Source organism: Uranotaenia lowii, unplaced genomic scaffold, assembly GCF_029784155.1.
Source record: "Uranotaenia lowii strain MFRU-FL unplaced genomic scaffold, ASM2978415v1 HiC_scaffold_178, whole genome shotgun sequence".
In the NCBI taxonomy this organism is placed as follows: domain Eukaryota; kingdom Metazoa; phylum Arthropoda; class Insecta; order Diptera; family Culicidae; genus Uranotaenia; species Uranotaenia lowii.
In genome coordinates this window covers 35,928-61,280 of record NW_026597832.1, presented here as the reverse complement: position 1 = coordinate 61,280, position 25,353 = coordinate 35,928, and the positions used below count along the sequence as shown (strand labels likewise).

Genomic DNA, 25,353 nt, shown 5'->3' with positions numbered 1-25,353 from the left:
ATTTCTCGAATGGACATGTATTAAATCTAACATAACTTTTACAAATCTTGATGAAATTTCGCCAAATTTTGACTGAAAGTTTGATTATAGTTGAGCAACAAAACAGACCAAAAAAATTGGGAGTCAAGTGCTTGAAGCGCCACACAGCGGTCAATCCGAGAACTTTTTCTACAAATTTTCATGACTTCGCATCGAAAATCAATAATTTTATTACGAATGACACACTCCTGCCCACCATAAATCAACTAAGACTCATTGTCTTGAATGTAGATTGCAAATGAAACCAAAAGCAAGTGAAAAAAAATTATCTTGTATGAGTTATAGGGTTGTGAATTTTACCAGTCATTTTGACTGGTCACGGTCCGAGTGTTCATGGCGAAATTTTTCTCGCTTATTAAAAGAGCTAGTGAAATAAAAAATACACAGTTTTGTAGAGATTCAAAATTCATGAAAAGTCGTATTTCTTGCGAATTTTTAGAGCGTAGTGTTTAAAAGATATTCAACAAACAAAGTGTCCAACCAGTCATTTTGACTGGTGCGGTCTTTCTAGTGTTAAATGAGGAGAGAAAATTACATCAAATAATGGATCCTCAAAGTTTTTGTTTGTTTTGTTTAGTATTATGGGATCTTGCTTGCTATAAATAAACAAAGCGATTCGAAAGTGTTGATACACTTAGGCGAACATATTCCCATCATTAGATTTTTGCCAAACATTGTAATTTTCGAAATATCGAAAGTGTCCGTTTTACCCGACTTTCCCCTACATGATAGAGATGCCAATGTGCCTGATTTTTCAGGATTTTTACGAATGCGATGAAAAATGGGTAGTAAAGAACTGTATTGAAAATGTGGAGCGACGATTTTTGTTACTTAAATAAAAATGTTGGCAACCCTGCTTTCATCTTGAAAGTATGCGAGAGAGCGCAAGTTTTGCTCTCAATGCATGCAAACCGTTTCCAGCGACAATATTTACTGCTTCTCTCATTGGACAATTTTTCCAAATGAACCATCTGATTTTTAGCCATCTGATTGCACTGCTTATCGCAGAGAGAACAACATTTGAATCCCGCACGGGAGAAAAAAATTTGCAAACATGGCGGACTTTTTATCCCATACGATTTATAGCGACTTAAAGTAACCATTTTTACGATCGTTTACTTATTTGGAAGAAATTTTGATTCGCATTAACATTGTAAACGATTTGAGCTAAAATTACTAATGCGATTTTCTGTTTTTCGGGAACGACCTGAAAACATTGAATTTCAGCTGGTCATCATTATTAAAAACAAGTCAAAATTAATTTTATGAAATTAATTTGCGGCTTTATCGGTGAAATGAGTTGAAATGAAAGGCGGATAGAAGATCAGAAGAAAATTCTAAGGTGGTGAAAAGGGCGAAGAGCATTTGAAATAGAAGCTTGACCACATACTAAATTCTTAGTCCCGCACCAATTAACTGTATTGAAGAAGCAGTACCCAATAGAGTAGGCACTACGTTTTTCGATACAGTTAATTAAGGATAACCATCCATATTATGGTCGAACCATCCACCATCCACCGAAATTAATTTGTGGCTTAATTAATTTCATAAAACAAATTCACGGTGATTTCTCGTCTTAAATAATCAAAAATAATCTGAAGTTAGTATTCGAAAAAGGTACATAATTTTCTTTTGTGGATAACTTTTGAATCGATGGAGAAAAATTGATAAAATTTGCAGTGATACTGCTTAGTGAAGCAATGTTAAAATTTGGTGGCAATCTGTCATGTGGTTTTTGAGACAGCGTTTATTAAATAGTTCAATAACCAAAATTTGAAAATTGAAAATAAGTATTAAAAACATTTTTTGTGGAAAAATCTCATTTAACCTATTAAAAAATTTGTATTCAAACATATTTACAAAAATTGAGGAAAATTTTACGCCTGGAAGTAGTTTCGTCCATCAACAGGTTAATAGGAAGGAACAATTCAATTGGCTTGATCCGAGTTCCTACATGAAAAAATACTTTTAAAGTACATATATCTTAGTTCAAGAGAAGTTATATAGGAAAATAGAACTCTTCAAAAATGTTATGAGTATCATTTTGCTCCACCTTTTCAAACAAGGGACTGCACACTTTTGATGGTTTTATGACATATATAAAGCCTTCAAAAAAGGTACGAAAACTTATTTCCTCAGTGGGAGTGAGCGTTTTTTTTCACTGTTAAATTTTTCATTATTCGCTGCAAGCCAAATGCACTGATCCATTAAATGTCAATCATTATAACATATTTTGGCAATAATTTTGTGCACCTCCCGTTTAGCGCGCAAAATCTGTCGACAGCCGGAGTTTAAAACTGTTTTGTACCGTTTAATTGTAATGTTTGGAGTGCCTCGTGCGCTTCTTCTTCTCGCAACTCGCAATGTGTGTCTGCCTCAACTTTGGATATGAGCGAGCTGAACTGCAAGCTTCGCCGAGGCTAAAAGGCATGTGGAAATCCGAAGCTTAACGGATCGTAACGAGCGCTGATTTTTCTTTGAGTACGCGGTGCACTAATCGATTTTTTTTCTTCTTTAGCTTTGCAATAAATTGTGTTTGTCGAAATTATCATTGTTATTTACGTTTTTTTTTTTTGTATCCACGGCAGTGTTATTCTTCCTAAATAGTTGAGATGCGGAAAGTTGCAGAGAGTTGCACAGTCAATCGGAGAAGTCTTTTAAGTCTGTTGTCATCAAGCCGGTTAAAGTGCAACCAGTGGTATCACACTTGGAAAACGGTTCTATTATACCTGGGTCAAAGTTTTAACCGTTTCAAACAGCAATAAAAAAAAAGGTCGTTGGAGAGATAGATTTACGATCTGGTAACGAAAAAGACATTAAACTACCATTATACTCAACAGAGACAACACATATCATATTTCACCAAGCGTGATTGGCCTAGTGCCTGGGCTTAGTTTGAAACACTTTTGCTTTCGTTTTGACTGGTGTTACTGACCAGGTGCAGTTTCAGTGATCTGTTAAAAATGGTAAAACAATCACAACACCGAACGCCCCGAATCAGAGCATGATCAGATTAGGCAAAAACAAGATTCTGTCTTTCTCGGGTGATCGTTTTGTTTCGGACCGACCAATTTTGGTTGATCAAATCGACCGACGAGAGGCCCGTCAAATTTTGCTTATAAAAACTAAGCGATGCGCTTCGCTGATATTGAGTCCATTTACAAACTTGTTGATTTCGGTTTGATTGGTCGAAAAATGATGTCGTTTTTCAATCTGTAACTCTATATTTTAATAAAATTTAGTGAATAATTCCCCCTATTTTAATAAAAAAATTTAAACATTCAAAAAACTTACCAACCATTTAAGTGAGGTTCGTGCCATAAATCCTCTCGTGCTTCAAGTCTGGAGATGACATCATATCGATCAGAATTGTACTACCGATTCCGCCAACTACTTCCTCTATTCCATAGAGGGATACAAAACTGAAGCGAAAAAGTCGTCCCAGATAATAGAACCCCGAACAACAATCAGGACCAGGACAACATTACATTATTGCTTGGGACTGCAGAAACTAGGGTCATGTTTCGGCTAAGTTATATGTGGGAAAGCTTTTAACCGGCTCCCACACCATAAATTCATTCAAATTGTAAACGAGTTCGAAATGTTCGGTCCTCCCTAGTGTGAGGCAAAACAACAATATTTGGCATGTTTCGGACTTGAACTGCGCATGGCTGGAACAGTTTTCGCTCTCTTTCGCTAACAACACTCTGACTCTGAACTGAAGTGCTGTTTACAAGGCGAAAGCATTTTTTTTGCTGGAACATCGATGCCGATAGAATCATCACAGGTGGTAATTTCACCTCCCAAAAGTGAGACTCCCATGAATTGCAACCTAGTATCAGCTAGACTAGAAATTGATGAAAAATTACCAAAGTGAGTTTTTGAAATTTTTCAAATTTTTGAATGTTAGATTGAAACAAAAAAATTTAAAATCTACAAACAACCGTGCGACCCAGTTATTATTTCAAGGGAACGATTGTTACAAATCGTCTGCTTGCTTTCGTCACAAAGTGGTCGAAAAGGATTCTCTTCTACCATTCCATCCATTGCTGGAAGTTCTCTCTCTCGGTGATGGAAATTCGCTCACCACAATCTGCGGTGGGAAATTACCGACGAGCAGGATATATTTTCTTCCGTTTTCGCAAAATCAGTAGCGAGGAAAATTTTGCCCTGTTGATATCGTTGCACCATTTTACTAGCCACATAGCACATAGATAGGATATTTTGGAAAAAGTTGAACTGATTTCTGCTAAAATCTGCTGTAGTTCTAAACAGTTGAAAGTGCCTCTTTTCGCAATTCTTTACCAATAACGCGAGTGACTAATCGTTCCAAAGTGCTTCCCACCGCTCCTAGACCAATTCGTTATCGGCCTAGATTAGGCGGGCGAAACGCCTTCTTATCAGTTCAGTCAAACATTAATCAATACATTCGCATACCTACACCTGCTTGCATCTAAACGTTATCAACACGCCAAGAACATTCATTCGTCAGTGCCATGCTAGCGCCACGGTGATGATAACCAACAACAAGTGGTGTAATCGGAAAAGGCGATCGCAACAAATATTGTTATTACTAGTACTTAGCCGGAGAAAATTGCCCTAATTCGATTAGTGCCTGCAAGCCATGGAAATACAATCACGCTCCCCCATCGGGGCTCGGCGGGTCAAAACGGATCTGCAAACGTCGGAAAATATGTTCATACAGCCGGGACGTTCCCGATCCAACTCACCCCTTCTTCCGCGGCACCACCCACACAATAGTCAGCTTCCATCGAGAGCAATCCTTGCTTCGACGTCGACAACGATGCCGGCACCTTCTACCGGTGCTTTTAGTGAACCCCAGAGACTGACGGTGCCACCATCTACGATGGCCAGTTCTCGAAGTACGCTCTCTCCTTCGCCAAACAGAATCCGGAGCCTAAGTGCAAATGTAGGGTCTTCCCCCGGCGGCAGCCAACGGCAATACGCATTCCCTCGAAGCCCTTCGCGACCGCTTGCGGATAACAGTTCTACCATGGCGGTAAATTCAATCAGTGCAAGGTAATCGGATGGTGGCTTCTTGTTATGCTAGGTACTTTTGTGTTTATGCAACTTTCTGTTGGCTTATACTTATGCGTTATAGAGATCTAAATATAATATTCAGATCAGTTCTACCGACGAGACATGTAGTGTTCCATAAGGAGCAACTTTTGGGCTCCTTTTTTTACATAGTTTATCTACGATCGTCGAAGAACGTGTTACGAAATTTATGTACGCTTTTATCTGATTTTTGAATTCTTTAAAGATACGCTTGTAACTTGATAACCGTTTTTAAATCTTTCTCAATGGCACGAGGCATAGTACCGAAGTTCACAAACATCTAAAGAACTGAATTTCCCTAGCCTGCGATCCTATCCCTCTATTTTCAGCACGCTGGGTAATCACTATGCTATATATTTTTTCTGTCTGTCTGTCTGTCCAATATATACTCGAAAACTACTGAACCGATCAATGTGAAATTTGGTATGCAAAAGTTGTTGGGGTCGAAGATGGTTTCTAAAATACTTTGAAACCGTTCCGACTTAAAAGAGCGGGGTGGTCCTATACAAAATTAATAAAAGTATGACACAATTCGAACAATCTTCGGAAACTACTCAGTCGATCGACGTGAAATTTGGTGAAGCCGTCATCGAGACCGGAAATGGTTTCTATAATACTTTCAAATTTCTGGTTCGAATCCAGAAAATGGGAGAGGGAGGGGCTCCCATACAAAAATACCAAAAAATTGACACATTTTGAAAAAAAAATCGGAGGCTACTGAACTGATCGACGTCAAATTTGGTGTGCAGCCGTTTTCAAGACCGGAAATGGTTTCTTTAATACTTTAAAATCCCTACAATACCAGACAGGGGGTGAGGCTCCCATACAAAATTGTCAAAAATTTGACACATTTTGAACAATTTTCGCAAGCTACTGAACCGATAAACGTGAAATTTGGTATGTAGCCGTTTTCAAGACCAGAAATGGTTTCTTTAATACTTATAAACCCCTACGAATTTGGGGTGCTGTCATATAAAATTAACAAAAATTTTACACATTTTGAAATTTTTTTGAAAACTACTAAACCGATCAGCATGATTTGGAGTGTTGCCGTTTTGAAGACCGGGAATGGTACACATAATACTTTTAAACCCCGCCGAATCCAAAAACGGGAGGGCTCCCATACAAAATTAACAAAAATTTGACAAAATTTTTACAGTCCTCGAAGGATTTTTGTTAAAAATTGATAAACGGAAGCGTTTTGACATACTGAGATGATTTATTGAATTTTCCAAGAAGTCTTTACAAAATAGACGGATTGTTTTGATAGACGCTTCCCACTTTAATGAATGAAAACTCTTATCCATATATTTAAAATGGATTTCTGTCTGTCTGTTCTCTATAGACTTGGAAACTACTGAGCCGATTTGCGTGAAAATTGGCAGTATTGGAGGCCAGGAAAGGTTCATATAGAGACCCTTTTATATCATAAGAAGGGGGAGGGGGTCTTCCCAAACAAAAGACGTATGTTTACATAACTCGAGAACCGATCAAGCAAATGGTACCAAATTTCGCATGGGAGAGTACTTGGGCACAAGAAATATTCCTATAATAAATTTACACTCCTCCCTATTTTCAGTGGGTTGATATGAAGGGGGAAGGAGGGCTTCCTTACAATTTTGCACATAACTCAAAATCTAATCAAGCGAATGGAACCAAATTGGCATGGTTTAGTAGATTTTATCCTCAACTCCCCTACATTTTTCAATTATTTCAGAAAAAAGAAGGTTCGGACCAAGATTGTCGAAAAAAATTCTGTGTTTTAACGAAAAAAATATTCTGACTTTCTGTGATTTAACCCAAAAATTCTGTGACGGTTTTCTGTGATACTTTTTAATTTCATTAAAAAGTCATGTCAAATTGCTTTTTATATATTTTGCTTAAAAAAGATAAATCAACATGATTAGTTTTATAATATTTTTCCCATTTAAAGGTAATTATACAAAAATTTCAAAATTCTGTGAAACCTGTGAATATTTCTAAAATTCTGTGGTCTGAGACACAGATTCTGTGATGAAGATTGGCTCAAAAATCTGTGAAATTATAGATTTTTCTGTGATTTCGGCAACCTTGGTTCGGACTTGAAAGTTTTGAACCAAATGAGACCTATCTTGTGTGATCTTTCCGAAAAATCGAATAAATCGCACACTTTGAAAAAGGGGAGTTATGACTGTTTTACCATAGGCCGCAGACCGTGGCTTAGAGGATAACATTAACTTTTTCTAAGACAGAGGTCATGAGATCGAGTCCTAGTCACGGCATACATAGTACTCTTACTGTAGGCGGGTGATGTGAGCATTAGTAAGATGCTAGCTCCTTGAAAGGTGTACGCTTTATTCTTAAGTATGTAGAATTTAGATCTCTTCAAAGAAACATAAAATTTTACTGACGTCCATGTTTGTGTTCGATTTTTCGCAATCCCTTAAATGTTTCAAATAGTTCAGAGAAAGCATGTAAGGACTTTAAAATTGTGAAGCAAAACAAACTTATCTTGTGTGTTTTTTTCTGACGAATCAAATGATGGCTGTTTGAGCCACCACACTCATTGGAAAATTTAGTTATATATGGCTATTTTACCCTCAATTTCCCTACATTTTTTTAATTAATTCAGAAAAAACTAGTTAGGACTTGGAAATTGTGATCTAAATGAGACTTTTCTTGAGTAATTTTTCCTGAGGAATCAAATGAAGGCTGTTTGGGCCACCGTATGCCTCGGAAAATGGAGAAATAGCTGTGTTACCCTCAATTCCTCACATTTTTTTCACACTATGCAATCGAAAAAAAGTACGTTAAGACGTGAAAATTGAAATCAACGTCACTAATGACAAGGAAGACAAAAATGGTTTAAATTTTAAAAACTTTGATCCCAATGCAAATTCGTTCTTCAAAACCTACTTAAACACCCAGATCAACATAAACAGCGTACCCACTTAGTAGCACTCTGCATTCTACAAATAGTGTATACTTTTATTGATTTTCGGTTGTCGCATAAGTGCCGCGTTGTTTGGCGCTTTATTTCTTGTGCGCTTCATTTGTCTTCTCGTAAATGTGATGATGAAAAAAGCACAAGACATTTCCGCTTCTATACGCTAGGTCGTAGTTCTATTGGTGTTGCGAAAACTTAATATAGTAGCACAGAATTGCCAAGCAGCGACCTTTTACTTTTTTTCTTCTATCGGTTGACGAAACTACCGAACCATGTCATTGGCACCGGGGGTTGGCCTCGAAAAACTGATTGATTCTCTAGCGTTTTTCTCTAGCTTCAACAGTTTCATGAATAGTTATCACGAATGCGTTTCGTGTGACTAGATGGGGTTTACTCTAGGTTCGTCTATTATCGTCTTATCTGTTTTAGATGGTTATTTTCTTGAGAGAAATGTTAACAATTTTTCCTCTACTTCCGTCTTCTTGCAGATCTCAACTTCCTGCTCGAGCGACTCGGTTGCTGACCCGGCGGCTGCAAAACAATGCCACCCCGACAAATTGCGGCACCGCCGGATCGGAAAGCCCTCGCTCGATGGACAGTCTCCCGCGACGGACGGCCCTGTCGGCTTCGTACAAAACGGCCACCCTGAACCAGTTCAACAACAACAACATCACCAGCAATGGAAGCTTCTGCGGCAGCATGACGGATTCGGCTTCGACAGCCACTAATTCGGCCGAAGATCTGACCCTGCTGGACAAATCCCTGCGCAACTCGATGCTCCAGGACGTTGTACACTTCAAGAAGCAACTGGTTCGGTTACGCCGTATTCTACAGGAGGTAATTATGAGGATATTCAACTCCAAATTATTCTAGAAGAAGACCATAGACTTGATCTCAAGCATGGTAAAATTGTCCACTGTTACAGCTTCTGTTGATTCCTTCGGTTAAAGGACTTCACATTGTGATTAATATTTCAATTAATTTTTCTTTCGTGTTTTCTGTGCAGTTTTAGGTTCCGTATAAAGATTCATGAGTTTGTAATAGTTGAATGTTTTCTCTTTTTAATTTTATTTTCATATGTTCTTCAACCCCCTTACTCCCGATCCCGTTGTGTGTAACCCTTCCGTTCTATGTTGCGTCCTATATGCACCCACACGTTCGTTGATTTACCAAAAAAAAAATCAACGCACTGTGTTCAAATATGTCTCCAGGATGAAGAAAATTTGATGATGGTAGGTTTTATGTTCTATGCTTTTAAGTTGTGTGTCCCAAAGTTGTCTCAATTATGTATTTCACACTTAATTTTTTTATTAAATGAATAACAATTTTTCCCCTATCTTTCTTCCACAACGCCAGACCGATACTCTCAACCCATTTGAGAATAATAATGGGCAATTCTTCACTACCACTGCTACTGCACCTGCTGCTGCCAATGGTGGAACTCTGGCCGGGGACGGACTTATTCCGGCCACCGTCGACAGCAAGCAGCAGGAGAACACCCTCATCAAGGAGTCCGGAGTGGTGGCCTTGGCCCTACTCGAGGACCAGCGCCAGGAGCTGGCGGATCTCAGAAGACAGGTGGTTTACCTTCAGGTATTTGCACGTTCAATTTCCTGTTTCCCTATACATTAGTTTTAGTTCTTAAGTTGGTATCCCTGCGCTAAGTTCTATTGCTGGATGAGTTACTCCTAAGCTTCCAGATACATGATTGATTTGGTGGAGCTTTCTTTATTGTCAATTTAAAATTTGTTTCATAAAATTGGTTTCTAGAAGAAAGCTCAGTCAGATCGAATCCACTTAAAAAACACACACACACAAGTCTATCGCTCAGTATTTTTCAAACTTTGACGGTATCTATTTAAATGTTTGTCACTTGAAATTTGAAGCCATGAAATTTGGAGCCAACAGGTAGTTGATGTTTAATTTGAGTTATGACTTTGACTTTTCAAACCGATAGTATCATGTTGAGGTGCTTTTCATTTTTATTGGTTGCCGTTATAATTAATCTTTCCCCAGATTTATTTCCTTTTTGTTTCTTGGACATAATAAATCATCAAATCATTAGTGATAGAGAAAACCATGAATATTTTAATATGTTGATTTATTCCCTTCACTGAAATTTCATCAAAAATGTTGATCAAGAAATATTTATGATCAAGAAATATTTAACTGGAAAGTTAACAAGCTGAATAGCAGCTTTGTCTAATTTTACATATGGCAAGTTTGAATTGCATACCAAACGCGGTATTTGCGACTTTATAGCACATTGAAAAACTTATCCGGAACAATTGTGTTCGATATTCCTTGATCCTAGGTACAAATTCATTTGGCATAGGGTTTTCAAGTCCATTAAGCCTAGTGTCTGTTTACATTTGGTTTTCAGTAATCTATATCTTAATTCGGTTCGAAGACCTTCTGCGCAGAAACTCTCGACCAAGTAACACCTCCTCGCCATCTGCTCAAAACAAATTATTGGGCCCTCTTTAAAAACACTTGAATACAAAGTCCCGGTATGGACTACCCGTGAACACCTGTTGAGAAATCATATTCTCTATCCCCAACCGCTTTCAGAACGATCTTAGATCCGTCTATATCTAGCACGCCACACATGCCAATGTACCTGATTTTTCAGGATTTGGCTGATTTTTCGAGGCTCAGCCTGACAACCTTATAAGCCTTATTTTTGCGAATGTGATGAGCCATGGGTAGTAAAGAACTGGATAAGGTACCATTGCTGAAGTGAAAAAGCGGAAATGTGACTGAATCAAAGCGATTGAAAGATTCCCTTGAATTCTTATTGAAAAAAGGGAATTGAAGGAAATCTTTCGATTGCTTCGATTGAGTACAATTATTCAACCAAGTGGGCTCACAACACATGTGAGATTGAAAATAAGGAGCGATGACCAAAAAAAAGGTCATCACTTTGAGCGAAATTTCCGTTACTTTACCGTAGTCTGATTTTGCCTGATTTTAGTTTCACCAGTTCCCTGATTTTTGAAAAAAAAAATGTTGGCAACCCTGAGCACGACTCAAAACACAATCTCTCTCTTTTACCACACCGAAAAAACTTTTCACTTGAACGCTACGTGAAAATGTACATAGATTTTTGCCACCATGAAAATCATATGAAATCTACGTGAATTTCAGGCAGCAAACAGAACTCGCGCAGCAAGCAGATTTCACGTAATTTTCATAATAATTGTTGGTGAGGCGTACGTGAAAATAACATAGATCGGATGCGAATAAGGATTCGATCTACTGCATTCTTTTCACGTATAGTTAATTAAAATATGAACGTATTGTGTTGGTTTCGCATCAATGAAATGAAAGCTAATTTATTCAGAGAAAAGATTTTATTTACCTGAATTAATATCACATCACAATATTTTTTTAGTTATACTTAAATATTGACAATTTAACTCCACTTAACATTTCTTCACACTTCACATCACAAAGTCTTCGAAAAAATTGTATTTAATCAGGCTTCATATAGCGGTTGGTTGATCATCCCAGCTGCTCCAATTCCGCATCCTGTTGAAATGGCAAAATATATAAACAACAACCAAAGAATAATATTATAACTACTTACGAAAATACAGCTTCTCCATCGCAAAAAAAACTTCTCTTTATAAAATTCGATAGCACTTGTAATCACGCGTGCCATATTGGGTACCTTTGTTCTTTCACATAGATTTTATGCAAATGATCCATTCAGAGCTAAGTGAGCATCACATAGAATTCAACAAACCCGTTTGTGATTGGCTGTTCACTGGAATTTCACGTATATCAAACGTGACTTTGTTTTGAAAGCATGACAACTATAGGAATTTCACGTAAGGATTAAGTGATTTCTTATTAGCTTCTACGTGCTTCATGTAAACCAAGAAAAAATTCACGTAATGAGTGCCTACGTGAAAATATAGGTGAATTTAACGTGTCCTTTTCGGCTGAGTGCACGTTCGTCGCCATGCACGCTGATTTTTGTAGTTTTACCACTGATCACACTGACATGACACTTAAAACAAAAATTCAATCATTTTCTGTCTAATTTTTTTTGTCAGATTTTATAGGTTCGTAATACCGAAGGCAGGTGGCGAACCTGAAAAATTCGACAAAAAATACCCTGTAGGAAAAATGTACCTGTTTAGCCCGATTTTATCGTAAAAATTGCCTGTTTTTTAAAAGTTGGGTGGCATTTCCTAACTGGGATAGCATTTCTTCAAATCGATCGATACGCACTCTGGAATCGATATTGCGTACTATTGAAAAAATTATCCAGAATACGAAATCGAGTGTCCAGTCAGTATGGTCAGTGGTTTTACTAGCTGGGCCCACGGTGAACGGTGTAAGGTGATATATTCCTGATAATGACGTCATTGCTATCCATCTAGTGAGCCTTAGTGAATGCGGCACTATCTTACGCGCGCAAAGCTTTTGCCTTGTACACTGTTCGAAGATAGCAATGACGTCACTTGTTTACATTCAAACGAGCTGTTTACTCGTGGGCGTAGCCAACCTTGTCTTTTTTCACCGTGAACTGGCCCAAAGAAATTCTCGGAGCGAATAAGTTAGGAGAGAGAGAAAGAACTTTAAACTTCAAGATTTGCAACGTGTGGCTAAACTAAGCGGCTTACTTGAGTAAGAGAGCGTCACACGCTTTTGATGTGGACGAGGCCTCCCAAGAAATACACCCGTCACCCGAATATGGGTCCCATGGCGGCAAACGTGTTAAGGCACAAGTTATAGAATTGCCACAATCTTTTTCGTTTTTTCGGCAAAAAATATGGAAGGCCGTCACAATTTGTGGAAGACTCTTATAAGCCACAAGTTGTGGAAGACTGCCACAAATTGTGGCTGAAGAGACACACGTGCCATACTCCTGTCCAATGTTGCCATTGTGCTTGATTTTTCAGGATTTATCTGATTTTTGGAAATAAGCCTAAATTATGGAAAAAATATAGGCAACCCTGCTCCTGTCCTGTTTATGGCGGTCTTCCACAATGTGTGCTGCAGAAACGAGAGAGATTTTGGCAAAATATTACGGAACACCCAACCCTAAAGCAGGCTTTAAGCGGGCCATAGACTGCACTGTGCAAATACGATGAAATTCTGTCGCTGTGAGCACGAGTTGCAGCGTGTACGGCATTGCTCAATTGAGCGCGCAAACGGTTTGAGTAAAGCGGGTCATAGACTACACCACATTTGTACAAAATGCGATAATTCCACAACGGTTGTTTGAGTCTATGCTCGTCCACACACGATACAAACAAATTTCGCGTTATATTGAGGTAAGTCCTTTTTTCGCCAGGCTCGTGGCAATTCGTTAACGCATTCATGCCCTTATCCGTTCGACTAATCCGGTCAGGTCCGGCTTTTCCGGAATGATATCTGGAGGATGACGTGTAATACACCTCGAAGCTGGGCCGATCTGAAACAAAAGCAAAATATTATGACGAGAACCAGCACAACTAAATGATGTCTAAGAAAACACTTTCACAGAACACCATTCTGTTCCGATTTTCTCATATTGGCACGAAACAAAACTTCCCTTCTGAACGACAAAACAGCTTAACCTCTAAAAACGGATTCAGCAAATAGTAACTTTTTTTCTAGATGAATTGTACCGTTTTGTTTAGCTCAATCCAGGTCAATTTCCCCTCGCTACGAGGAAAGTTTTACCTTATTTGGATTTATCTTTTTTCTAGGTGAATTTTACTTTTTTATTGAGCTCAATTCAGGTGAACTTCAGCTCGCTACGAGGTAAGATTTACCTTTTTTGGATTCACCTTTTTTCTCTGTGAATTGTACCTTTTTTCCAACCTCGATTCAGGTAATTTTACCTCGCTGTGAGGTGAGTTTCACCTCGAAGAGGTAGAAGTTACCTTTTTGGCTTTCACGAGCGTTCACATTGCTGTCACGGTAAATTTAACCTTTTTATTATTTTCCGTGTAAGAGAGAGAACTTCAAACTTCAAGGTTTGCAACGTGTGGCTGAATTAAGCCGCTTACTTGAGAAAGAGGTGACGAGGCCTCCCAGGGAATACACCCGTCACCCAAATATGGGTCCTATGAACGAACGTGTTAAGGCACAAATAATTGAATTGTCAATTCTCTCTCGTTTTTTCGGCACAAATTGTGGAAGACTCCCACAAGCCACTAGTTGTGGAACTTGGAAGACCGCCACAATTTGTGGCTGAAGAGAGACACACGAGATTCTCTTCACGGCCTATCCCTGACTAACACTTACAAATTGATGTCGGTCATACGTTTTATAAAGTAATCGTGTCGAGTTTCATACGCCTGTCCAAAGTTGCTATTGTTCCTGATTTTTGAGAATTTGCCTGATTTTTTTGAAACAAGCCTGATTTTACCTGATTTTTGTGAAGATGATGGAAAATGGGTAGTACGGAACTGCATTAAAGACATTGGTGGAGATCAAAATGTGGACTGACAACCAAAAAAGGTGCTCTTCGACCAAAATTTCCGTTAAACCACATTTCCTGATTTTTATTTCTCATGTCGCTGAATTATGAAAAAAAAAAATTGGCAAACCTGCTCCTGTTCACAATTTATGGCGGCCTTCCACAATTTCTGCTGCAGATTTTGGCAAAATATTACGGAACACGCATTTCTAAAACGGACCTTAGACTACACCACATTTGCACAAATGCTAAGAAATTCGATGATATTCTGTCGATGTGAACACGATTTGCATCGTGTATGGCATTGCTCAAATGAGCGCGCAAACGGTTTGCGTAAAGCGGGCAATAGACTAGACCACATTTGTACAAAATGTGATGATTTGGTCGGACTCGAAATATTTTGTACAATCCAACCTCTGTGGCATGGTGTATGGTGCTGTTTGTACAAAAATTAGGCCATTTACTCATCCCCAGCCGGGGTAGAGGGGATTTTTGTTGTTGCTGTTTTCGCCAGCAATCGTTTGTGTTCGTGTGAAATATGTTTGTATAGTGTGTGGGCGAGGATAGAATCAAACAATCGTCGTGGAATCATCAAATTTGCACAAGCCCTTTGTGTAGTCTCTCTCTTTAGGGAGTCTCTCTCCTTGCGAACATTATCTTGCGCACCACATTCTTGTTCGTTTTCATTCTCTTACCCTTCCACTGCCGAATGAAAACGAGTCTTATTTTGGATAGGGAACTCGCTTAATTTGCTCTCGGCCAGTTTTTGTTAATCTTTTAACTAATTTTATATACAGGTGATGAATTAAATTAGCAATAAAAAATAATTTAAAAATTATCAAGTACTCAAAAGTGACGAAAACTTAAAAATTTTCTAATTCCCAAAAAAAGTCATAAAATACATAAAGTATTTAAAGCAGGCATGTCAAACTCGTTTAAGTGTGCGGGCCGCATTAAAAATTTTGTATGACGTAGAGGGCCGCAGCCAAAATCAGTTAGAAAACATAACATATTAGTTTTGCGGAGATTAGATACTATAAACTTGGAATGAAATTAATGCGTTAAATTTTTAAGTAAACTTTTAATGTTTAACATTCTTATATTATAATGCAGTGGTTTTCAAAGTGGTCCCTACCGAGCTTTTAGGGGGGGGCGGTGAGAGCAGCTTTGAAATTTGGGGACGTTGAAAGGGCTCAGGGGGGCGGTGGGTTCATTTTAAAATTTTCATTTTCTCAAACTACAGAATAACTGAGAATTTGAATGACGTACGTCCAACGCCCAACAATGAAACGACTTTGAAGAACTCTGAAAACAAACCAAACTCTGAAACCAGGTTAATTACAAAAATATCCATAAGTTAACAGATTTATGTGATTTCGCCTTCGCAGGTTTCAAAACAGACACATTTTTTCTTGTGAGATTCCGTATACGATTTCTGTATATTGGTATGGTTTTGTAAGTTATTTTGGGTTATACTCAAAAGCATAAATTTTGGGTGGCAATGCTTAAGTTGATATTTGTCAATTTTTAAATCAATTGAAAAAAAATTGAAATTCTGCAATTTTTCATGATTAAACATCAATAGTTATTCGATTTTTAACTAAAATTGTCCGAATCCATTTGATGGAACCTATGTGCAATTTTTAGACCAATAAGACTGCTAAACCTAAAACAGTTTTTAAATTTTCATCTACAATTTTCAAAAATAGATGTCTGAAATTTCCTTTCTCTTTAATTTTATTTGAAATTTATCATTCATTCGAATCTTTGCTCATGAAAAAATACTTTATCAAGAAATCAAACTATGCATTATATTTTTGATGCTATTCCACCGAATGAACAGTGCTTGTTTTGCGAACAATATTTATTGGAAAAGATTTTTTTTACCAAAGTTCTGATAGGCGTTTTATTATAATTTTTTTCCAAATTTAAGAATTTGTCCTGGGAATTTTATATTTTTCATTTTTTTTTTCTCGAGGATTGAGGCAATTTATTTTGATGGAATTTTAAGTTTTGTTATGCTCTACAGTTGATATATAATGTGTTGTCTTTTCAGTCTTCTGAAGTTAATTATAACACTTTTTATATGTGCTCCATTGAACCTTTTCAAATTATACTACAATAAAATGTCCAAAATTTATGGTTTTTTAACGACCCAATACATTTTTTCTAAAGATTTTAAAAAAATTTGCTCAGGGGGCGTTGAGCTCAAAAATTTAGCAAAAGGGGGCGGTGAAGGAAAATAGTTTGAAAACCACTGTTATAATGCATTATATCTATTGTTTTGATATCAGGTTGACGTTTATTTGTTACTGACACTTTCATTATTGATAATAATTTTTTATTAGATAATCTTGAACGATTGAAGTTTTTGTAGCTTTCATTATGGAAAAAAACTGCTCAAATAGATAGCTACTTGCAAACATAGCAAGAATTCTGGCAACAAATTTCCGTAACGTTCAGGCAAATAAAATTTTGGTACAGCCACTTCAATGTATTACGCTTTTAATAAAGAATCGCACTGCAGCTCTATCAGCTCTAGTTGCAAATTATCAGCAGCATTTTTAGGAGCAAGCGAAAATGGAGATAGAAACAACGAAAATTCTTGCTCGTATGAATTAAAGTTACAAAAACGGCTTTTGAATGCATCTAGTAAGGCGGCATCCATAAATTACGTAACGCAAAAAATGCACTTTTTCGACCCCCTCTCCCCCGTATGTCACAAATCGTAACGCTTCAACGTATCCCCCTATGAAAATTACGTAACGCTGATAATTACCCCCCCCCCCCTTCATCTTCTCATGTTTTTAAATACTGATTTTCGAAAGTAAAAAAAAAATTTCTGTAAAATGTTATAATCGATCTCGAAACGGAAATACTATCTATCCAAATCGTTTCTTAGCACTCATTGAAGGTAACTCTCTGATAAAATGAATAGATTGTCTTATTACGAGTTGTGCTGTGCTTGTTAACTGATGATGTAGGTATCTTGTTTACTATATTTTGTTCAAGGAGCATAACTTTTTATGCAAAATATACTCCACTTAGAAATATTCGTCGGAATAATCAAAATTGCATTTTTTTAACTAATTGACAAAAAATAGTTAAATTTCCGTCTTAAGACTAAATAGAGTTCTTGGGGGTAAATGTTTTCCAACGGTTATTTCACGTATATTCAATACACATTTCAAGGAGTCTATCTCAGAATCTTTGAAGAGGAAAGGATACAAACCAGTTTCAATCAGCTTACAAATTTTAAACTGATTGTGGTTTGCAAATCATTCTGCAAAATTTGCACGACATGCATGAAAAAATTTGAAGAAAAAAATCGTTACGTAACGATGAGCGTACCTCCCCCTCTCCCCTATGTCACAATTCGTAACGCTCGAGCTTACCCCCTCCCCCCCCCTAAGAGCGTTACGTAATTTATGGATGCCCCCTAACGAGTCTTGGTGAAGTACGTATTTACCAAATTATGCAACCCCATTTGATCTTTTCAGTTCTTTACATGTAGAGAAGTGCACATGGTTTTCTTTGGAAATTTGGTTGATCCATAACCGTAATTTCGCTAGAAAGTTTTTTACATCATCATAAGCTTACTTACTTACTTAATGATCCCGCACCGATCCTCCGGTGCATTGGGCCGTGGTAAAAGACCTCCACTGTTGACAATCTGGAGCCAGCGTCTTCACCTGGTGCCAGTCAAGTTTCTCGTCGACAGTTCGGATTGCAGCGGCTAGGCTTCGCCGCCACGAGTTTCTGGGTCTGCCTCTTCTTCGATGTCCTTCTGGCGCCTCTCTGCAAATCTCGTTTTCATCATAAGCAGTTATGATTTTTGTTTCCCCTTCAAGCTTTAAGTTCAAATCTTGCAGGTGGCCAGTGAGATCAACGTCTAATGCCAAATCCTGAACCCAGTCCTCTGCTTGAAAATGTTCAACAGGTTCACCTTTTATTTCCAAAAATAATATTATTTCCTCTCGTAGCAAAACAAAATCTTTTTAATACTGTGTGGCAGGAAAGTCAGCGTACTTCTATGTAGTAGGGAATTTTGTGAAAATTTAAGACGAGGCTACGCGGGCCGAATCGACCAGGCCGACCACCGGTTTGACAGGCCTGATCTAAAGATAAAAGGTGTAAAATGACAAAAATTACAAATATTATAAAAATAACGATCACAAAAATACATCACAAAAAAGGCTCTAAACGTTCTAAACGCGCCAAAACTACGATAAAAAAATTACAAAAAATGACTAAAAACGATCAAAAATTAATGAGAAAAGACGTTAATAGAAAAGCAATGCACAGCACTGGTTAAAAATTCAATTAGAAAACCTTTCGATATTGGCAACTTAAAGTTTTCTGTGTGTTAAACTAAGAGGCTATCCTGCAAAAAATATCAATATAGTAAATTAATACAGTTTTTAAAGGGTTAACTTGACTTGTTCAAAAGAATACTTTTAAAACTATTAATGCGTGATTACCCTAATTATTTTTCTTTTTCATAAAATGCCTTTTATTCCAAATTGTCTCGGAGCGTATGGTACTGGTGGTCCACGCTTCTTCTTTCTCCTTGTTCCTGATGTCTCTGCGTTCTCTGCTCCACAGTAGGCCCGACCATTTCATGTTTTTTAATTATATTAATGTTTTCATGTTAACATAATTAAAAGCATGATGAAAGACAAGAAGAATAATAACAAATTTGTTTTATTCTTCGGGACTCAGACATAAGTTCTGGCTGTGGCAGTACGATTAGTGATTAGTGATTAGTGAAATGCCTTTTATTCCAAATTGTTTTTAAGGACTTTTAGTTTTGAAAACATTTATCTTTTACTCATGTGACAATACTCCCTTTAAAATTAGCCTAGTCTTTCTTAAAACTTTTTTCGTTTATTTATTCTCGAGTTTTCCAATATCAAATATTTTGTAACTTTGAAATAGATCTTTAGCAAAATTGTTACCTTCGAATCAATTGTTCTGCAATATTCTGACGAATTCACCCAATACCAAAAAATCCCGATTCCCAGGGTGAAATCACCGCCAAGGATCGCACCATCCGGCAGCAGCAGAACCTGATCGAAAAGTACGAAGCCGAGCGGGAAAAACTACAGGCAGGCCTATTACCCGCAGCCAACGGCGGATCTCCCACGGAATCGACAGAGACGGGCGGCGGCGCCGAGAAGACAACCGTCGTCATCGATACAGCCACCCAGACTGAGAGGGTAAGAGGATTTTAGTTATTTGAAATTGTCAAAAAATCAAAAAAAATGTTCTGATAATTTTTTGCTCTTTCACGAAATTTCAGTTGAGGCCACTATCGTTTGGCGGACAGGAAGGATTAGCGAGGTAAGCTTCTTACATGTTCTGCTTATTACACGTTTTTTTTATCGATTTTCAATTAGTATCAAATTGTTTTTCTCTTATTCATTTACTCAATCGTGATTTTTTAACATCTCTTTTAACGAATTATTTTTTATTTATTTTTCCTTCTTTTGGCTATGTATTTCTTTGGGTTTTAACTTTTCAATAAAACTTTTCGAATTCATTAGAGCTGTGCTAATGAGACTGTATCGCCGACCGTTGTTTGTGGCTGATTTTTTCCCGATTCGTAGCTCTCCCGGTTTCGAATTCAGACTCGTGCAACGGTCGGCACAAGATTTGCGGCTAATCTTTGACAGGATTTATCGTTCCATGTGTAATTTAAAAGCCTACCTGTCACGCGCGGATTTGTTCAATCGTTTTCTCACCCCTCGTTCTAATTGCATTGACTTGGATGGAGTTAACTCGACTTTACGCGATTCCACCAATCGTTCTGTTTCAATTTTAAGACCCTTCTTTGGATCAACCCTGATCGTGTTACAGTTGAAACTTATTGCGACTCGAAATTTTCTGTTATATAGTTATTATCAATCTTTGTTTGTCAATACCAATCTTTGCGATGATTTTGTTTCATTTCTTGTTCAGTTAATTTATCTAAGCGTTACTTGATTTATGTTTTTAACGACATGTCTCAACTTTAAAATATTATCTCACATCTAATTTTACATAATTTTAATACCTTCATGCTGCTTGCTTCCAACAAATATAAACCCGGATCACGTAATTCATGCATTTGATTTTCTCCACGTGGTCATGATCGTTCATGAAAAACCTTCTCCGAACATCGCGCACCTCACCTATCACCTAACAACACTAATCAACTGCTAACTAAATCGCCTCATCGCACGCTTCCTCCCAAAACTCATCCCGCGGCTAATCCTTGTAAAAAAATACAAAAACTACGACCATCATTGGATCGGAATCCGCTACTGGCGCCTCTTCGATCATCGCTGCTGGAACCAAACTGCTTATCCATAACCTCAAAAAACGAAATTGAAACACGTGCTTCACCTACTCCAGGCTACAACAGCAATGTGGACAGGTATATCTTTGCGATCTTGTTCTTTCCTTGGTGTTGCTCTGTGCCATCAATGTCATCTGCGTGCTGCATTTATTGCACAACCGACCAATCGTGCTGGACTCTTGTCCCGTTCCCCGGTGAAAAAAGGATTATTTTTGGGTCTGGCTAGCTGGGAGGACAAGACTTCAACCACGATCAAAGTCGGTGATCCAATTTGTTATTCCGTTGTTTGCTCATTAATGTAGAAAAGTAGAAAATTTTGTTCCTTCAACCCACCAAGTTTAATCCTCGTTTGAAGTAAATGAGTAAATATATTTACATTACCTGTAATTTCATGCTATCCGTTGCTAGTTAAATCAGGTAAATAACCGATAGAAATTCACATCATCTCAACTCAACCCATAAACATTCATGTTTATAAGGAACATTCACGAACAACAGTATGAATAATTGTGTTTTTGCATACATTTCGGCGTTTAATTTGCTAACGTTGTAAGTTTATCTTCTGTCCGTTTTCGGGTAAAGCGATACATTTATGACAACGCAACTTTTTTAAAGGTCCAATCTAAAAAAAATGGGTCCTTAAAATGAAAACTTTATAAATATAGCCAAAGCCTGATTTGCATAAATTTGGTCTTAATGGCTTCATTTTCAACTACTTGTTTGAATTTTCAATAGTTTATGAATTAGAAAAATCATGTAAACGTACAACTTTTGGGCCGATTTTTTTTAAGCTTTTATTCGCAAACTGTACGTTAAAAAAAACTCATAACAATGAAGTTTAACAAAACATGTTTTATAAACTTATTTAAGAAAAAATTAGTGTAACTAACACGCTTTTAAGTGTTCACCAACTTTACAAAAAATCCTGTTTTCCTTTAAAACCATACTGATACAACACTTTGCATTCCAAATTAACAGTTTTCTGATAGATGCCAAAAAGAGTTTTTTAAACTCTATTTTTAATAAACCTAGGTGCATTATCAAAAAAAATCGATCAAATATAAATTGTATTGTGAATGCATGAATTTTCGCAAGTTTTTTTTTAAATAAATATTTCTAAGCTATTTCCTTTCAATCCACAGTCGCAATGAGCTGCCAGCGTCGAATCCGCCTCACCGCAACGGTCTCCGATCCGCGAACCATCAGCATCACCATCATGGCCATCACACGTCTACAGCAGGAGGAACTCACACAACAGCATCATCCTCATCGACATCCAGCGCTAGCCGAACCTCATCACATCTGAAGCCCAAAACCCAAATATCATCGGTCTACGCTCAGCTATCATCGGTAAAGAGCTCCGGCCAGAACGGAGGCCTCTCAATCAGCCAGAAACGATCTTCCCTAGCGGCCTCGAATGGCAACCTTAGCAGTCCCCACAACATCTCCACACCATCCCTACACAACGGTTCACCCCTGAAAACCGTCCGTACCACCCTGATTGGCCACGTGCCATCCCACGTTAAAGCCGGATCGGGGCCAAGTTCCCCGCCTTCCTCTCCCCCTGCCAATGGCAGCGCCACCACCGCCAAAGTGCTCAAATCTTCGATCCGTACTCCCACGGTGAACGGTAGTCTGGGTCATCTTCCCAGTAGTCCCAAGATGGCTGCCACGCCCTCACCAAAACGAACTTCTGCCATCCGGCCTCCATCTTCCTTTGGGCATGCTTCTCTTGCCGCCGAGCTCACAACACCTACACATTCGCACAAATCCAAATCGGCGCCGGCCACGCCCACGGTTGAGAATAAGCTGGCAACGAGCGGTGTCGTCGTTCCGATTGCGATCGACGAAGGCAAAAAACAAAATGGCTTCCACGAGTCAGCTCTTCGCCCTAACAGTATTGCTCCCCTTAATGATACGAACAACAACAGAGCGTTAACCGCGGTTACAAATAGAGCGTAATAAATAGAAAGATTTAACTTCGACTCGCGGGAGCAAAAGCCGAAATCGAATAGGACGCGATACACAATAAGATCAATAGTCTTAAAAAACCTAGGAAACGGATTGACTGGATGTAATGATAGTAGTAGTAAGGTACATAGTTTAGTTATCTAGCTGCGTAAGAGAATAATTATTTATATATTTAAATAAAAAATAAAAAACCAATCCATTCACAGAACAAACAAAAACCAACTACACTGAAACTTTGAATTAATGTGATCCTTAATATTAACAAAATAAAAATTGTGCTTCAATTTCAAGTATCTACAACATACAAAATATATAACTCAAAAAACACGTAACTACACACAACTATTTGAAACAATAACAGCATTGATCAAATGAATAATGTGCATATTGAACAACAAAAAAAACCAAAACCCGAAGTTATCTACACCTACCACACAATATATATTCGAAAGCTTTTTTGAAACAATGGCAAGTTTATGAAGCTACCCAAAATCAGTCCATTTTTACCTGAGCACCAATAAAATGCTTGTGGTTTGAGAACTATAATCGATTAAAATACAAAACATATTACCATTCTGTAGATCAGAAAGCGTGTTTTTTGAGGCTTGAATTGCTTCGGTATTTTGTAAGGGTAAACCAAACGATTGCTGCAGGCTTGTTTCGTGCTTACTTCTCAAGTGAGTGGCGACCATTATTGTTTAAAGGTGCTGCGGTAATGAAGCTATAGGTATAGAAGAACAAATCGAAAGGATTGCCTAAAATCTCTGTTGATACGTTGATTCCTATTATACCTACTATTTCCTATATTGAAAACATTTTGAATATGTTGTGCAATCTTAATTTTGTTTCCCATCTATTGATTTTTAACTTTAGTAAAAATTTAAACAAATGTAAAATGAATTTTATTACATTTTTAGAACTCTCAAAAAAGGCAGGCAAAACGGTGTCACTCAGCGATGCCAATCAAGAATAGCAAATATTACTCGTATTATCATACTATAAACACAAGGAAAAGTTATGAACTCCAACTCTAGATTAGTCCAAATCGAAATCAATCTCCCCCATAACTTCTTTCAATCAGTGACCGGAACAGTAAACGATATTTTCGAACTTGAATTTGAAAAACCAGTAAAATGTGGAAACAGTATAAACATCCAAAAAAAACAAGCCGTATATATTCTTGAGCAAACGGTTGAATTTGAAATTATACAATAAATTGCAACATAGTAAAACAAAAGAAAATTGAACAAACAATATAATCACTGAAAAAAGAACCGTAATGGTAAGAAAAGCAACACTCGAGGGAGTGAAAAATTCACAGGGGAAATTTATTTTGAAATGATTTGGCGCTCAACACACTACATATAATGGAAATTGTGAATGAGTTTTCGCGAAGATTACGAAAAAAACAAACAAGCTCGTTGAGGAACGTCGTGCCACATTTGATTGTAGATCGTGAAGGAAGAAAAGAAAAACGGCCTTGTAGGCTTTACGTGTGCCGTGGAATGTTTCTGTCTGGCACAAGTTAGGTACTGTGAATTTATTGGACAAAATATACTTCAAAATTACAAACAAAACATAACATTTTGTTTGTTACAGTGATGATATCACAGCACTTTAAATTTTTTAAAGATTATAAATCAACTAAAATTGTAGAAGTCTTTTTTTGTAGAGAAATGAATCCAACTTAGATTAAATTTCAGGGACTAGATAAGAGAAAATCGATGTTGAAAAACATGCGAAAAAAATTCGCCTTGTCTCCCGGTGAGACTTGAACCCACATCTTGCGCCTCTCCGGGGCCCATGTATTAACATTCTACTACAGGAGACCAACCTGGCGTATGAATATTATACTGGTTGAGTGTCGATGTCTATCGGAATGAAGGGAATAGTTCTCCCATGTGATCATAATCATTTTTCTTGGTCTATTTCTATTCCCATCATTTCATCTTACGGTAGTTGGAATCAAGTTTGGACATTTTTAAGCACGGCAAGATTTGCATTGCCTTCTCATATCCTGCACGGGTTGTCAGTTATGATGAGAAATGATGCGTTTGCCGTATTTGGATATCCAGCCAATTTCGGTGTTTGGCACCGCCTTATTTCTATTTTTAAATTGCGACCCAGAGATGGGTCTTGACTCAAACATTCAGTCAGCGAAACTTTTTTTGTAGAGAAATGAATCCAACTTAGATTAAATTTCAGGGACTAGATAAGAGAAAATCGATGTTGAAAAACATGCGAAAAAAATTCGCCTTGTCTCCCGGTGAGACTTGAACCCACATCTTGCGCCTCTCCGGGGCCCATGTATTAACATTCTACTACAGGAGACCAACCTGGCGTATGAATATTATACTGGTTGAGTGTCGATGTCTATCGGAATGAAGGGAATAGTTCTCCCATGTGATCATTTCTTGGTCTATTTCTATTCCCATCATTTCATCTTACGGTAGTTGGAATCAAGTTTGGACATTTTTAAGCACGGCAAGATTTGCATTGCCTTCTCATATCCTGCACGGGTTGTCAGTTATGATGAGAAATGATGCGTTTGCCGAGAAAAAAAAAAAAAAAAAAAGT

At 37.6% G+C, this 25,353-nt stretch overlaps 1 protein-coding gene across 5 annotated transcripts; it reads left to right on the top strand.

Annotated features, from left to right (window-relative positions):
* Positions 1 to 4,182: 4,182 nt before the first annotated feature.
* On the top strand, positions 4,183 to 24,000 carry LOC129759517 (uncharacterized). Of its 5 annotated transcripts, XM_055756989.1 has the most exons (8): positions 4,187 to 5,079; positions 8,533 to 8,881; positions 9,256 to 9,276; positions 9,401 to 9,637; positions 19,490 to 19,684; positions 19,768 to 19,808; positions 20,862 to 20,883; positions 21,948 to 22,091. In XM_055756989.1, exons 1-8 carry the CDS (start codon positions 4,664 to 4,666, stop codon positions 21,954 to 21,956), a joined length of 1,290 nt encoding a protein of 429 aa, XP_055612964.1. In that variant the 5' UTR covers positions 4,187 to 4,663; the 3' UTR covers positions 21,957 to 22,091. The 5 variants fall into 5 exon arrangements, with proteins under 5 accessions (XP_055612963.1, XP_055612964.1, XP_055612961.1 ...); XM_055756988.1 differs by lacking the exons at positions 20,862 to 20,883; positions 21,948 to 22,091 and adding an exon at positions 20,012 to 20,855 and having other exon boundaries at positions 4,183 to 5,079; XM_055756986.1 differs by lacking the exon at positions 20,862 to 20,883 and having other exon boundaries at positions 4,195 to 5,079; positions 9,401 to 9,622; positions 21,948 to 24,000.
* The last annotated feature ends 1,353 nt before the right edge of the window (positions 24,001 to 25,353 follow it).